This window comes from Tursiops truncatus, chromosome 14 (assembly GCF_011762595.2).
Source record: "Tursiops truncatus isolate mTurTru1 chromosome 14, mTurTru1.mat.Y, whole genome shotgun sequence".
Classification (NCBI taxonomy): domain Eukaryota; kingdom Metazoa; phylum Chordata; class Mammalia; order Artiodactyla; family Delphinidae; genus Tursiops; species Tursiops truncatus.
The window spans coordinates 40,619,725-40,635,736 of record NC_047047.1 but is presented as its reverse complement, the minus strand read 5'-3'; the positions used below and the strand labels follow the sequence as shown (position 1 = coordinate 40,635,736).

General features: G+C 37.5%; 1 protein-coding gene across 8 annotated transcripts in view; it reads right to left on the bottom strand.

Moving 5' to 3' along the window:
- Positions 1 to 4,140, bottom strand: part of FANCL (FA complementation group L) — a 78,746-nt gene extending 74,606 nt beyond the window's left edge. For 4 of the 8 annotated variants that reach the window (XR_002177856.3, XM_019942823.3, XM_073791363.1 and 1 more), the window contains exon 1: positions 4,010 to 4,139. Coding sequence is in view for 5 of the 8 variants with exons in the window: in XM_019942823.3 (XP_019798382.2) it covers positions 4,010 to 4,105 (96 nt within the window). In the remaining 3 variants the exon portion in view is untranslated. Of the gene's footprint in view, positions 1 to 451; positions 488 to 4,009 lie in introns of those variants that run through there. The other 4 variants (XM_073791364.1, XM_073791366.1, XM_073791365.1 and 1 more) reach the window with 4 other exon arrangements.
- Between the last annotated feature and the right edge of the window lie 11,872 nt (positions 4,141 to 16,012).

The window sequence follows — 16,012 nt, the reverse complement described above, 5'->3', positions numbered from 1 at the left end:
CAAAAAGATATCTGGAAAATCCTCAAATATTAAGAGATATATTGTTCTTCTAAGTAACCTATAGGTCAAAGAAGATATTAGTAAGTATTTTGAACTGTAAAAAAAAAAAAAAAAGAAAATATACCAAAATTTGTGTGATACAGCTAAAGCAATGCTTGAAAGAAAACATATAGCACTGAACATCTACATTATAAAAGAAAAAGGTCTCATTATCAATGACCTAATCTTCCACCCAAACAAATTAGGAAATTTAAGATCAGGAATCAATGAAACAGAAACAGAAAAATAGAGAAAAATCAATGAAATCAAAGTAGGTTCTCTGAAGAGATCAATAAACTTATAGGTCTCTATCCAGATGCATCAGGGAAAAAAAAGACACAAAATACCAATATCAGGAATGGGCATAGGAGATATCTATAAAATATATTAATAATTTCTTTGATACTTCTACCTTTAAGTGTTGGTGCCTCATCTCCTTTTGAACATGGACTGGATTTGAGACTTGCCTCTAATAAACGGCATAAAACAGAAGTAAATGTGTAACTTTAGAGGCTGGGGGAGAAAAAGCACTGTGCAGCTTTCTGCTTGATCTCTGTTTTATCACTTACTCAGGGAAAGCTAGCTGCCACGCTGTAATGACGGTCAAACAACACTATGGAGGTCCACGTGGTGAGGAACTGAGGACTCTAGCAGAAGTCAAAAACTGAGGCCTGAAGTCAATAGCTATGTGAATGAGCAATCTTGGCAGCAAATTTTCCAGCTCTAGTCAAGTCTTTAGATAAGAAACATCCTGGCCAACAGCTTCACTGCAAGTTCAGGAGAAACACTTATCCACGAACATCCAGCTAAGTCACATCCAAATTCCTGATCCATAAAAAAGGTGAGATAATGAATGTTTGTTGTTTTAAGCCACTAAGGTGTGGAATACAGCAAAAGGTAACCAATATAGGGAGCATCATTAAGATCCTAAAGCCATTAAAAGGATAATGAGAATATTAAAAACAACTTTTAAACCAATAAATTCAAAAACTCAGATGAAATGAAAAGTCATTGAAGGAAACAGACTACCAAAGCTCACTCAAGAGAAAAGAAAGAACCCGATAATAGAGAAAACACTTTTATTCACACAGATCACTAACAAATAAATAAAATTTAAAATTAAAGGATCAATTAAGTTACAAAGAGTTGACGTTTTATAAACATCACTGTCTAATCATGATGCAATAAAACTAGAACTGACAAAATTAAAATGAAAAAAGACCTTCCATGAGCAAAAATTTTAATATTCTATTAAGTAACTCCCAGGTGCAGGGGAACTACAAATTAAAATTAAGTTCTAAAAAATGATGATAAAACACTACATGTCAGTATTTACAGGACACTTTTAAAACAGTGCTGACAGGAAAATGCAAATCGTTAAAAACATATCAATAAAAATGTGCTCTCACTGGCCAAATCTGGGACAATTTAAACATCAAATAGGGAAGTAAGGATTATAATCCATTAGATAAATTATTTTTAAAATCCATGAGCCTGATATAAATGGTAAAGGGAAAGCCACTCTTTATCACAGAATGCCAATGAACAAATATAGAAGAAATGACAGAGTTAGAAAATCATCATTGGCAAACATCAATTAACTGATTCAAACAAGAGTCAATGGCTGCTACAACAGGGTGGGGGAGGTGGGGGTTTGATGCCTCACAGTAGCTTCCTATAAGTACTTAATAATTACAATAGGAAAATCTGGCAGATGCTACCTTAAACAGGTGATCAGAGAGAACATCATCAATAATGACACCTGCTGACATCTCGCTCCCTAAAAAGGATACAATATTCTTTCTGTGGCATATCTGTCAAAATTGCATAACCTGAATTTAATGATGAAGAAACATCAGACAAATCTAAATTGAGGGACATTCTACCTAATGACCAACATGTACTCAAAAAATGTCAAGTTCATGAAAAACGAAGAAAGACTAAGGAACTATTCCAGATTAAAGAGACACAACAACTAAATGTAATGTGAGATTTTACATCAGATGGTTAGGGGCTGGGAAGGGGTATAAAAAATGTATAATTGCAACATTAACAAAATGTGAATTTGGACTCCAGATTAGGTAATGGTATCATATGATGATTAAATTTCCTGATTTTGACAATTGTGGTTATGTATGGGTATGTCCTTGTTCTCATGAAATATACACTTAAGTATACAGGAATAAAGGAACACTATGTCTGCAACTTAATCTGAAACTGTTCAAGGAAATAATGTGTGTACACATCCACCCACATACACAGACTCAGAATAATAAATCAAAAGGGGCAAATGTAAAATGGTGAACCCCCTTAAAGAGTATACTCAAATTCTTCCTACATCCTTGCTATTTTTCTATAAATTTGCAATTATATACAAGACACATTTTTAGACAAAACCAGCTCCACCAAAACAAAACAATGTTAAATAAAATCTTTAGGTTAGGATTTCAACAAGCTGCTTAAAGCAAGTACAAATGAGAATTGTAGCTATAGCCAGGATAAAATAATTTCATCTAATCTGAATTTTGATGGCTACACATATTTTCTAAGAGGCTTTAGCAGATACAGACATATAATACAAAATACTTTCCTTAAAATGCCTAAAATTAGGTATAACATGGTTCTGATAAAAATGGAACTTAGTATCATCTCTTCAGTTTTTCTAAATGCTGTGAAAGTTTCCAACTAGGTAATTCAAGATCAATACTTCCAATTGGGGAAGGAAAACGTGGATTAACTTTATTCCAGAAGTAACAATGACGTTTAACCTCTACTTTCTGTGAGAGTCACAATGAATCTGAAAACAAATGAAGTCCAAGTGTATGGTCTTTAACCTTTCCTTAATCAGTGTATTAGGATTAGTTCTACACTTAATATTCTTAGGGGTAGGTAAAATTTTCATCTAACATGTGAATTTAATAATTCACTCAATATTTTTGAGAGATTACTATGTGTTTTGAGGAAACTTCAAAACACATGTTAATTCCTAGAATATGGCCCCTATTCTCAAAAAGTAAGTGCGCTGTTCAGGGAGAGGGCACAATGTTGAATGTAATGGCCAGGAAGCAAAGTCTATACTCAAAATTCTCACCTAAGGTAGCTTGATGCAGTGTAGAGGGGGAAAACCCAGGAGTGGAATCAGATAGCCTGAGTTTAAGGGAGTCCGTTGCGATCATGGACAAGTAACAATCTCTCCACTTTCCCATGCCTTGACCTACTCAACTATAAAACGAGAATAATGACTTTTTAAAAAATTTTTCTGCCTCCGAGGCCTGAGGATTAAGTGAGATATTGTACTTGGAAAGCGCTTTGTAAGCTTCAAAGCTCTACACGTGTTTACTATGGGTAATAAACTCCACAAGAGAGGCCACTTGGAATCAGCAAAGGTAATTACTTCGGTTGTCAAGATTTCCTACAAAAACATCGCCAACTGATGAGACCCGGTAGCCAGGACTTGGCAGAGAGCCAAAATCAGGTTTTCCTCCAAAACGTTCTTTCTGCAGGAAACACGAATATAATGAGGGAGCGCAGACTCCCCTCTGAATAGCCTCCAACCTTCGTGGGGGTGGGGCATGTTAGAATAAAGACAAGCAAAAAACTGACCAATTAAAACAAAAGTTCAAACGTGGGACAAACACAGTTAGGAGCGAGGCAAAACTCCGCGAGTGGCGGGGACGAGGGGGCGTGGCCCTTCGCCCAGTCCTCTCCCCGCCCGGGCGCGTACGCGGGCCTCCCAGCGTCCTGTCCCGGGCAGCGACCCAGGCCCAGGCGTGGAGGCGACAGCCAGGAACGGGTTTCCAGCAACGGCCCACGGTTCTCAAACTTCTAGTCTCCTAAGAGTCCTTACTGGCCGCCCCCCTCAATCCCCACAAACTCGAGCCCCTAACCCCTCCGGTCACAGACTTCAGGGCCGGGGCTGCGCCGCCAGAAGGAGGCTCTCCTAGCGAAAGAGCAACACCCGGGCGAGTACCTGAGCTGAAATGAATCCTTCATACACGGTTTTCGCCCGGTTCTGGGGTAGAAGCAGTGGGAACTGGCGCAGCAAGCTCGCTTCCGTCTCCGCCATGGCTTTCGGTCCGCGGAGACGCACCAGCGGCCGCCGGGCCCCGCACATGCGCAGTCCTGCCTGCGCCTAGGGCGCAGGGAGGCGGAAACCCGTGCCATTGGCGGGAAGAAACTTCGAGCCTTCCGCGGGCAGAAATGAAGGTCTGAGGCTACTCGGGACACCTGAGCTCAGGGTCAGCCAGAATAGATGCGGCTTGGCGGGAGGCAGAATTGGCGCCAACTGGAGGCAGGAGGGAAGCTTGTTTTTAGGTTCACAGCTCTGACCGAACAAGCTCATACTAGCCTTGATTGTCCCAAGAACCCTTTTGGATATGTATATTAATCCACACTCAAGTCAACACCAGACTTAGTTCTGCTGCACTGCACTCACAAATATCCAAGGCAAAACAGGAGGGAAAATTGCTGATGGACTTAATGAACCGAAGTTAATTTTTCTTTAACAACACTTCCTGAACATATTTCTAACTGAGGAATGGTAATTATCCATTCCTTTTACTAAGGGGTGGTTAAATAAAGAACTTAATATTTACTGCACAGTTACTTGATTCCAATCATACTCAGTGCATTACATTTTTGAACCCAAGTATTTGCAAAACATCATTATAAGGGGCTGCAGGCTGTGCAAAAATAAGACATACACTCTACCATTTTTATTGCCCTCAGAATGGGGTTAGACTTCTTGAAGATTCTTTAAGTTTGACAAGAATTATAAGAGTATTCTGGATGCTTAGGGAAAAACAAGAATGTTGCCTCAGTGGTTAAATATAAATTACAATAATGCAGGGCTTCCCTGGTGGCACAGTGGTTGAGAGTCTGCCTGCCGATGCAGGAGACACGGGTTCATGCCCCGGTCCGGAAAGATCCCACATGCCGTGGAGCCTGCGCGTCCGGAGCCTGTGCTCCGCAACGGGAGAGGCCCGCGTACCGCAAAAAAAAAAAAAAATTACAATAATGCAGTGGTTTTCAGAATGTGATCCTGGAACCATTAGCATCACCTGGGAACTTTAAGAAAGGCAAATTTTCACGCATCTGTCTCAGACCAAGGGAATCCCAAATTCTGGGAGTGAGGCCCAACCATCTGTGCTACCACAGCCCTCCAGGTGTTAACGATGCACGGGCTGAAGTTTGAGAACCTCCTCAGAGGCACGACATACCATCCACTCAATTATGCAATTCATTTATTAAGGATGACAGGCTACGTGTTTTGTGATGGGCATAAAGTCAAGGTTGTACAACAATAGGACCAACACAAAGATTATTAGGACATACAGTCACTGCCCTCAAGGACTTTATAACTTTTCTGCAACTTAAGACATTTGCTGTTTCCAGTATTTCAAACTTCCCACCACCATATTCCCTACGGAACCTCTACCCTTCCTTCAAAGAGCTTCTCAATGGCTACCTTTTTTTGGAAAACTTTCTTATCTGCTGAAAAGTATTGCTCTCCCTAATCACTTGGTATATTTCTTGGTACAGTGTTGGTATTCATTAACTATTTACTAAAATAAATATCCACTAGTCCTATAGGCAAATTACAAATAGGTATTACAAGAATTCAGAGGAATGAAGGAATTTTTCACAAGATATTTGAATTGGTTTCCATTTACAATATCATAATACACTGTATAGCACTATTATAGACTTTATAGGATTTATTTAAATTATAATACAACAGGGCTTCCCTGGTGGCTCAGCGGTTGAGAATCTGCCAGCTAGTGCAGGGGACACGGGTTCGAGCCCTGGTCTGGGAGGATCCCACATGCTGCGGAGCAACTGGGCCCGTGAGCCACAACTACTGAGCCTGTGCTCCGCAACAGGAGAGGCCGCGATAGTGAGAGGCCCGCGCACCGTGATGAAGAGTGGCCCCCGCTTGCCACAACTAGAGAAAGCCCTCGCACAGAAACGAAGACCCAACACAGCAAAAATAAATTAATAAATTAATAAACTCCTACCCCCAACATTATTTTTTTAGAAGTAAAAAAATAATAATAATACAACATGTGTAAAGCGCTTCCACATTTTATTTTATTTAGTCTTGATGGCAGTGTTCTTTAGGTATGTATTTTTTATAATGTCTATTTTGTATGCAATTAAATTGAGATTCAGGGATATTAAATAAGTTGCTCAAGACAGTGACTTAGTGACTTGTACAATGAAGATTAAACTCAAGTCTTCTAAATTTTAGATTCAATAATCTTTCCATTAAATCATGGCAGAGATGGACTTCCCACCATGAAACTCAGGAGAAGTTAATCTAAAGGCGTTAATGACTCATGCTAACAGTGGGGCTTCAAGAATTTGATTTTGATAGTTTGATAATAGATTTACCAAAATAATATATTTCTTCTGAATATAATCATAACATTTTCTGCCTAATTCACATATTGTGAGGAAAGAGGCTAAGAACATTTTGCCCAATAGGTTCCTCAGGAGCTAAAGTCTTTCCATGAAAGAAACCTTGGCGATTTTATATTCCAGCATCCTCATTACATACATTAGGGAAATGAAGTCCAAAAAACTTACTGTCCTAATTTACTACGCTGAGCTTTTGGTTAACAGCCTAAATGTCTTTGGCTTCCTGATATCACCTATTCAAAAAGGACTTTCTGGACTTATAAGCTTCTGGAGACTTCCTAAATATCAGTTGAGTCTTCCATGAATAGACATGCACCCTTGTCTAGACAAGCCATCTTTATTACACTCACTCCCCCTACCATCGATACACTGGACTGTGTAGTTAACAGCCAAACAGTTGGTTTCTTGCCTCTGAATCCTCATAACTAACTTACAGATTTAGAAATTTTCACAAAATTTATTGCTAGATATCATCTTGGTCCCTAAGGAAAAGATATTCAAATTCAACTACTGATTCATGGTAGTTGAATTTGTAATTGAGCATTCCACATTGATAAAGTCTGTAATAAGGAAACCAACCATCAAAGAGCAAAGAGAGATATCATATAAGGTCTTCTTAATTCAATGAGTCAATCATTCTCCTCAGATGTTCAAGACTGAGTGATGGATCTCACTGTCATCAACTCATATGTGGTATGTTGGGACCACTGTTTACATGTAGCCCAGTCTAAGACGTCACTCTCAAATTCACGGAGAATACTCAATATGTTTAAAACTCAGAAAGCCAATGAACTGTTACCACCATCAGCATTGTTTTAATTATGGAATTACTCTGACAGACCCTCACAAAAGTTCAAGCTCTTCAAGGCATCCTTGGCATGACTTATTTTATATATTCTGCTGCAAAAATTAGTAGTATTTAAATGCTATTTCTTAAGGGAGAACTATACGTTCTAACATGGAAAAATCTCAAAACATTTTCATGAATGAAAAACACAAGTTCCAGAATGGTATGTTTACTAATATACCATTTATGTTTAAATAAAGAAATAAACTTTAAATATTGTAAATGGAAAATAAACTACTAGCAGTAGTTACTTTTGGGGTGGAAGATAGGAGACAAGGAATGGGAGTAATGGCCTGAGGAGACTTTCACCTTATCTGTTATGTTAAAAAAATTTAAAGGAGATTATTAGCCTTAAAATTTTAAATACTTATACCATTCCAATTAGCATCTATCACTATGTTATTGCCTAAATTTTCAGCTTTGTCCCAGGTGTTTCTTCTCCCAGTTCCCATCAGTATGGAAGAAAATAGGAGGCCAGGCATTAACATTAATGAGAATAATAAGGGAGAGGTTGCTTGAGAGTACTGAAAAAATATGGGAAGAATGATGGGAAATGCCAACATTAAGGAATAATGGAGTAGAAACAGCCATTTAAGAGTCCTCTAGGTTGATGGCAAAGATGGTCGAGTAGAAAGATCCTGAGCTCATATCCTCCCGTGGGCACACAAAAATTACAACTATTTACAGAGCAATTATCGATAAGAACAATGTGAAGACTAGCAGAAAAGATTTTCCACAACTAAAGTTGTAAAGAAGGAACCACAATAAGACAAGTAGGAGGGATATATCCATGTGTCAGTACACACACTCCTGAGTAGATATCAACCACAAATGGGAAGATAATCACAAATGCAGAGGTTCTCTGCAAGGAACAAGGGGTCCAAGCCCCACATTGAGCTCCCCAGCCCAGGGGTCCTGCACTGGGAAGATGAAACCCCAGAACGTCTGGCACTGAAAGCCAGCAGGGCATGCATATTAAAGAGCCAGAGGTGTGTAGGAAACAGACACTCTGCTCTTAAAGGGTGCACACAAAATCTCACATGCTCTAAGTTCCCACACAGAGACAGTAATTTGAAAGAATCCTGGTCAGACCCACTTGCTAACCTTGGAGAGCCTCTCAGAGAGGCAAGAGGCAACTGGGACTTGCTCTGGGGACAATGATGCTGGTGGCAGCCATTTGGGGGAACATGTTCTACCACAAGGATGCTGGTGTTGGCAAGCACCACCTTGGAGTCCTCCCTCTAGCCTGTTAGTGAAGGAGCTTATGCATCCACCAGTGGGCCAGCACCAGTCCTCACACCCCCTGGGCCAAGCAGTTCACAGTGTAGAGACCCAGCCCTGACCACCAGTGGGCCAGCAGCTACCACACAAGGCAGGCACTGGCAGCCAAGCAGGCCTAAGCCCGGCCCTGCTTACCACTGTGCCCACGGTAGTCATCCCCATCACAACAGAGGGGTCCACACAGCCCACATAGGGGGCACCTCTGGAACATATAGCTCTGGTAAACAGAGGGGAGTGAGATTTTGGGCCCCATAAAACATCTCTGACATAAGTCCATTTCTCCAAGAGCAGGAGAAATAAACACAGAAATTTGGGTAAAATGAGGAGAGATAGGAATATGTTTTAAACAAAGAAACAAGACAAAACCTCAGAAGAAGAACTAAGTGAAGTGGAGATAAGCAATCTACCCAATAAGTTCAAGGGAATGATTATAAAGATGCTCAATGAACTGGGGAGAAGATTAAACAAAAAGTTAGAAAATATAAAGAGGAACTAAACAGAGCTGAAGAATATAGCAGCTGAAATTAAAAAATACACTAGAAGGACTCAACAGTAGATTAGATGATAGAAAGGAATGGATCAGTCAGTGAACTAGAATATAGAGTGGTGGAAATCACCCCTGCTGAACAGAGAAAAGAAAAAAAGAATTTTAAAAAATGAGTATAGGGCTTCCCTGGTGGCTCAGTGGTTGAGTCCACTTGCCAATGCAGGGGACACGGATTCGTGCCCCGGTCCGGGAAGATCCCACATGCCACGGAGCGGGGGGCCCGTGAGCCATGGCCACTGAGCCTGCGCGTCCAGAGCCTGTGCTCTGCGGCGGGAGAGACCACAACAGTGAGAGGTCCGCGTACCGCAAAAAAAAAAAAAAATGAGTATAGTTTAAGAGACCTCTGGGATTGTTGCAATCTATAGATTCAATGCAATCCCTATCAAATATACCAATGGCATTTTTCACAGAACTAGAACAAATAATTTTAAAATTTGTATGGAAACATAAAAGACCCTGAATAGCCAAAACAATCTTGAGAAAGAAGAACAAATCTGGAGGTATAATGCTCCCTGATTTCAAACTGTACTACAAAGCTACAGTAATCAAAACAGTATAGTGCTGGCACAAGACAGACACATAGATCAATGGAACAGAATAGACAGCCTGAAATAAACTCACACACATATGCTCAATTAATCCATGACAAAGGAGGCAAGAAAATGCAGTGGGGAAAAGAGAGCCTCTTCAATAAATGGTGTTGGGAAAACTAGACAGCTACATGAAAAAGTATCAAACTGTACTACTCTCTCACACCATGCACAGAAATAAATTCAAAATGGATTAAAGACTTAAATGTGAGACCTGAAGCTATAAAACTCCTAGAGGAAAATACAAACTCTTTGACACTGGTCTTAGCAACATTTTTTTGATATGTCTCCTCAGGCAAGGGAAACAAAAGCAAAAATAAACAAATGGGACTACATCAAACTAAAAAGGTTTTGCACAGTAAAAAACACTATCAACAAAATTATTAGGCCACCCAGTGAATGGGAGAAGGTATTTGCAAACAATACAACAAATAAGGGCTTAACATCCAAAATATACAAAGAACTCATACAACTCAACATCAAAAAAGCAAACAACCCAATTAAAAAACGGGCAGAGGACCTGAACTGACATTTTCCCAAAGAAAACAAACAGATGGCCAACAGACCATGAAATAATACTCAATATCGCTAATCATCAGGGAAATGCCTATCAAGATTACAATGAGGTATCACCTCACACCTGTCAGAATGGCTATTATAAAAAGGACAGCAAATAACAATTGTTGATGAGGATGTGGAGAAAAGGGTACCCTGGTGCACTCTTAGTAGGAAAGTAAATTGGCATAGCCACTATGGAAAGCAGAATGGAGAAACAGAATTTTTTAATTTAAAAATTTTAAATTTAAAAACAGAATTTTTAAAATTAAAAATATAACTACCGTACGATTTAGCAGTTCCACTACTAGGTATTCCCCCCCCCCCCACACACACACACACAAAACCCAAAACACTAATTTGAAAAGATACATGCATCACTATGTTTACTATTGTTTATAATAGTTAAGATATGGAAGCAACTTAAGTGTCCATTGATAGATGAACGGATAAAGAGGATGTATATATACACAATGGAATATTATCCAGTCATAAAAAATAATGAAATCTTGCCATCTGTAACAACACGGAAGGACCTTGAGGGTATTATTCTAAGTGAAATAAATTAGAGAATGACAAATACCATATGATTCATATGTGAAATCTAAAAAGCAACAATAAAGAAACAAAACAGAAAGAAACTTACAGATACAGAGAAGAAACTGGTGGTTGCCAGAGGGGAGGAGTGTGGGGAAATTGATGAAATAGGTGAAGGGGATTAAGAGGTACAAATTCCAGTCATGAAATAAATAAGTTATGGGGATGTAATGTATAGCATAGGGATTGTAGTCAACAATACTGTAATAACTTTGTGTGGGTAGAGGTGGTTGCTAGACTTATTGTGGTGATCATTTCATAATGTATAAATGTCGAGCCACTGTGTTATACACCTGAAACTAATATAATATTGTGTGTCAACTATACTTTATTAAAATAAAAAGGAAACTGGAAAAAATATAAACTTCAGCTTAACGAATTAAAAAAAAAAGACTAAGGCATGGTCAGCAGTCTGGAATGCTACACAAAGACTGAAGAAGTTGAGAGTTATGGGGAGGCCTTTGGATTAGAAAACGTACTGATAAACTTTAAAGAGCAGTTTGTTCTTGCCTATTTTTCTATCCAAACATGCAGAAGCAGTTCATAAATGGTGATGTAGTGAATAATTTTGGCATTACTTTTAAGTGTAAAGCTTTGAGAAGACCATGTTCATGATAAATAAACCATAAAGACTTCATTATGTGACCAGAGTTTGGTAGGTGATATATTGGCAGGGATATCCCAGCTCCTACAACCCTATCCAAACTCTCTGGAAGCAAATTCCCTTGTTAGGTAGGTTTGCCCAATAAGGAGTCTAGAGCCATGGACGGTCCAGAATAATAATTTCCGCTTCAATCCAGGCAGTAAAGTTGAGGAGCAATGACACCCACAACCCAACCTCAGGTCAAAAAAGGAGCATTGAAGGGCTAAATCTGCTAAAAGTGTTCATGGGTTACAGGGGTGGGCTAGAATCAGGAAAAAATTTATGAGGTCATCATCTAAAGAAGGATAGGAAGTAAATGGATTATTCAAAAAAAGTCTCTGAAGACTCCTGAATTCCTGTGAAAAAAGGAGAATCCAGGTTGTTAGACAACCCTCTTCTTCAGCAAAGTACAGTGAGAGCCTCTTCCTTGGAAACATTTTCCCCACACCAAAGCCACTGATAGATTAACAGCTCATATATTTTGGTGAACAACTGCAAGAAACGTCCTCAAATAGCTAACACCTAACAAAGATTGCAACTCAGGTAATGAGTGTTTCAGATAAGGCTGGGAGAATAGATGAGAACTACTCACAGGGGGTGCAAACTTAGGCCACAGAGTTGAGGCTGTGGAAGGAAGAGACTGATAAATACGTAGGGCTAGGAAAGCGTAGTTGTTAAGAGGAGAATGAAGGGTGCAGAAAGAAAACCTGAAGGGAAAATGACTGTTTGTTTCAAAATCTGACCTACAGCTAGTCAACCCCATTTACCCTAAGAAACCGAAAGGAAAGCAATAGAAAAGTGCATACACAGAGAAGATAAAAAAGCTCTCACTTTTATTCTGGAAAACTGAAGCTGAGGAATAAAAGCGGGTGAGAGAGAACAGCTGTAATCTTACCAGTTCTCAATTATGGGTTTCTGATCCTGCTTTGAACCATCATAATCATGTTAAACTATTATAACACACAGGTGTCCAGGTTGTATCCTCGACTAGTGTTTCTCAAATTGTGGTCCTTGGACCAGCAGCATTGGCAACACCTGGGAACATGTCGCCCCAGACCTGCCAGAATCTCTTAATTTTGGCAGACGAGCTCAACAATCCATGTTTTAACAAGCATATGGTTAACAAGTCTGTGTTTTCACAAGGGATTCTGATACAAGCTAAAGTTTGAAACCATTACCTTAGACTTAGTAAGTCTACATTTTTACTTGTGATTCTATAGTGCAGCCAGTTGAAGTCTTTGCACTAATAAAATGGATAATTGTTCACACAGATGTTTTACAGTTCCAGGCTCAGAGTTAGCTGGCCACATATTTAAGGCTCAGAGGATATTAGCTAAAGGAATAAACATAGTTTATTAGTGTCAAGCCTATATTTAAATGACCCTCAATACAGAGATCATTTTAATTATAAAAAGAGAAATATATATTTTTAAAGCTGAAAGATTAATCCCAATTGGGTCTGATACTAGGGAGCTGAAATTTTCTTGCCTTTTCTCTCATAGTCCCAAGATCATTGCTGGAGCTCTAGCCATCATCAGATGGAAGGGCAATGATAGCTTTCCCAGAGGCTCATTTGAACAAGTCTTATGTCAGATTGGCCATGCCATATGCAAAAGGTCTGAGAAATGTCGTTTTTCAGCTAAATACATTGCCTAGAATTCTGTTAGAATAAAGAAGAGAATGGTTGAGATGGGCCATTTTCCATTTCTGCAGCATTGTGAACCCTCATCCCCCAACAACAAAAAAGATTTGAACCTTATTGGTATCGCATTATTAATGAAATGCATACTTTATATGACAAATCTTCAGACTAAAGATCTATTATAAATATGTGTACTTCCAAAGATATAATAGTATGTTTTCCTGTATCTTCTATTTTTTCATGATAATAATAAAATTAATTTATATTTTATTGGCTAACTGAATATTATCTATAAAAGTATTAAGGATTAGAAATCAGATGAATAGGTAACATTTTAAGAAGGAATAAAGAACCAGTTTCGCATTTTGGAAATTTGTGTGTGATTTATATAGTAATGAGATATGCTACAAATAGAATGAGGAAGCCATGAAATTATAAGTATATTTTCCATCAGAAAATGTCTTTCAGCTTTGAAAAATAAATAATATATGGTGTGGTTTATGCCATTCCTTTAAAGAATCCTTTGCTGATAGGATAGCATTTATTAAAATTGTAATTTGGTTTCTATTTAATGTTGCTGTTTTATCAATAGGCAAAGCAAGTAAAATAACATGAATTGTCTATAATGTGAACATAGCTGATTTTATAAAATTTTGAGAAATAACTAAATAAAAATAAATTAAAATCACTCTAAAATTCAGAAGTGATTTTATACATTTCATTTCAAAATAAAACCATTTCAAATATCTTAATAAGAAATAGTAACACTCTTTATTCTTCAAAATCTTAATTATATAACATCAATGTTAGCAGGTCTATGGGAAAACAGATATAGTCATCCATTGCTGTTAGTTATGTGTAATTTGTAAAATGTTTCTAAAAAGCAATCTACTTATACATAGCAGGAACCATAAAAGTTATTTTCTTTTGAGAAAGTACCACTTATGGGAGTATATCCCAAAAAGTAATTTTAAAAAGTTTATAGAACCAAGAAATGACCTAATGTCCAGTAAGTTGGAAATAGTCAAGTTATATAACATGATAAAATGTCTAAAAGCCATTAAAATTACAGAGATATGTATGTATGTGTGTATAAAATATTGGTGTATAAAAAGTGTATATGAAATCCCAGTATATGAAAAGAGCAAATCAATGTCAACAGAAAGAGAAGAAACTTGCATAATTAGTTAATATTTTAAAGGTAAAGCACTCTTCATTTCTCTTTGTAAAGCCAGTTACTTAACAGTACCACGAATTTTTAAAAAGAAGGCATTAACAAAGATTTTTATAAAAGTAAATGCTGTCAGATTTAAAATCATCTATTGAGCTGGAGGAAACGCAGTATAATGAAAAGAGAGTCAAGAAACTTCAGTTCAAATGCTTTACTTTGTATAAGTCACCTAATGATCTCTAAGGTCCTTTGCAATTCTAAAAGTGGATTTCTAAGAAATTTGGGGTTCAAAAACAAAAACTACACACAATTAAGTTTGGATTATCTGAATAATAAACCTGAAATAAACTTACTTTGAAAATTTTATTCATATTGTCAGTTATCTCCCTAATAAGAATGTTTGTGATATCTAAAGTGGAATATTGAAATTGGACGTTTTTACTGTTTTGTCAACAATTAGGAAGTTAATTTTGTATACTTTTAGGTAGGCAATAAATGCTTTCAGGAAATGATGGAAAGTTATGAACCAATTATCGCAGCAGGAGATGAAGTTCGTGTTCAGTCTATGGTGAACAGCAACAAAGAGCTGTAGCAAAACATCTTTACATAAGTATTATTTTGCTTGATGAATTAAGAATTCCCCATATCCTTAAGATGCTCGTGTTCAAATTATGCGCTATAAACCTTATCAATCCAGATGTAGATAATCTCCCTTCTGTAGGTGTTTATCATTCAGAAATGATTATATAGCATCATTCCAAAATTCAAGGTAATTTTATATACACATATATAGCTATTTCAAAATGACAAAAACATTTTAAATAACTATAGAAAATTGCAGGACTTTAAAAATATATTTCAATATCCTCTTAAGTATATAAAATTGTTTCTTGTAAAATAGTTATAATCTTCAAATAGTCTATCTGAGGAAGATTCATTTTAATCTCATTTTCCTTTATAGCCTAAAAAAGGTACAAAGGAAAAGACACTGTGAAAGGAAAAAGGCACAAAGGAAAAAGTGTCATATGTCGAGGTTGGCTAGTCAAAGTTTTATAGCTGGGACTTCATTTGAAAACCTGACTGACAAAGATAAAAGGTGAAATCATACAAGTTTGTAGGACTCTTTAGAGTATTATTCACTAGACTTATACATTAATATAAATATATTTATAGTTTTGTACTAGTATGTTTCATATAAATTGTAATAGTGTAAAAGTATTTTCTATATTTAAAATTTGTTCAATTCTTTGAAAAAGAGTATCTTTCCTCACCATAGTATACATGATTTGGTAGGAGTCACAACCTAAATTTTACTCTCTTCCTCAACTGTCCTGAGACTCTGAAAAATAGATGTAAACTCAGAAGAATATAAAAATTGAATCGTCTCCTTGGATAAGCAAACAAGTTCATCCAACAAAGGTAAAGCCCCACAGAGAACCCCTCTGCCAAATACTCTTAGCTATGCTTTATTTAATTAAATTTCAACTAACCTCATTTTAGCCAAATACAACTTCATATACTGTATAGGACATATTGAGCTAAAACCCATAGTCCTTAGGCCATCTAAATGAAGCCATACCCATGTGAGATGTGACTATAGGCGAAAATGGATAAAAATGAACCTGTAGGGCCAGAGGCCACAGAGAACAATGGAATTCTTCATGAAAAGCAGAATCAAAA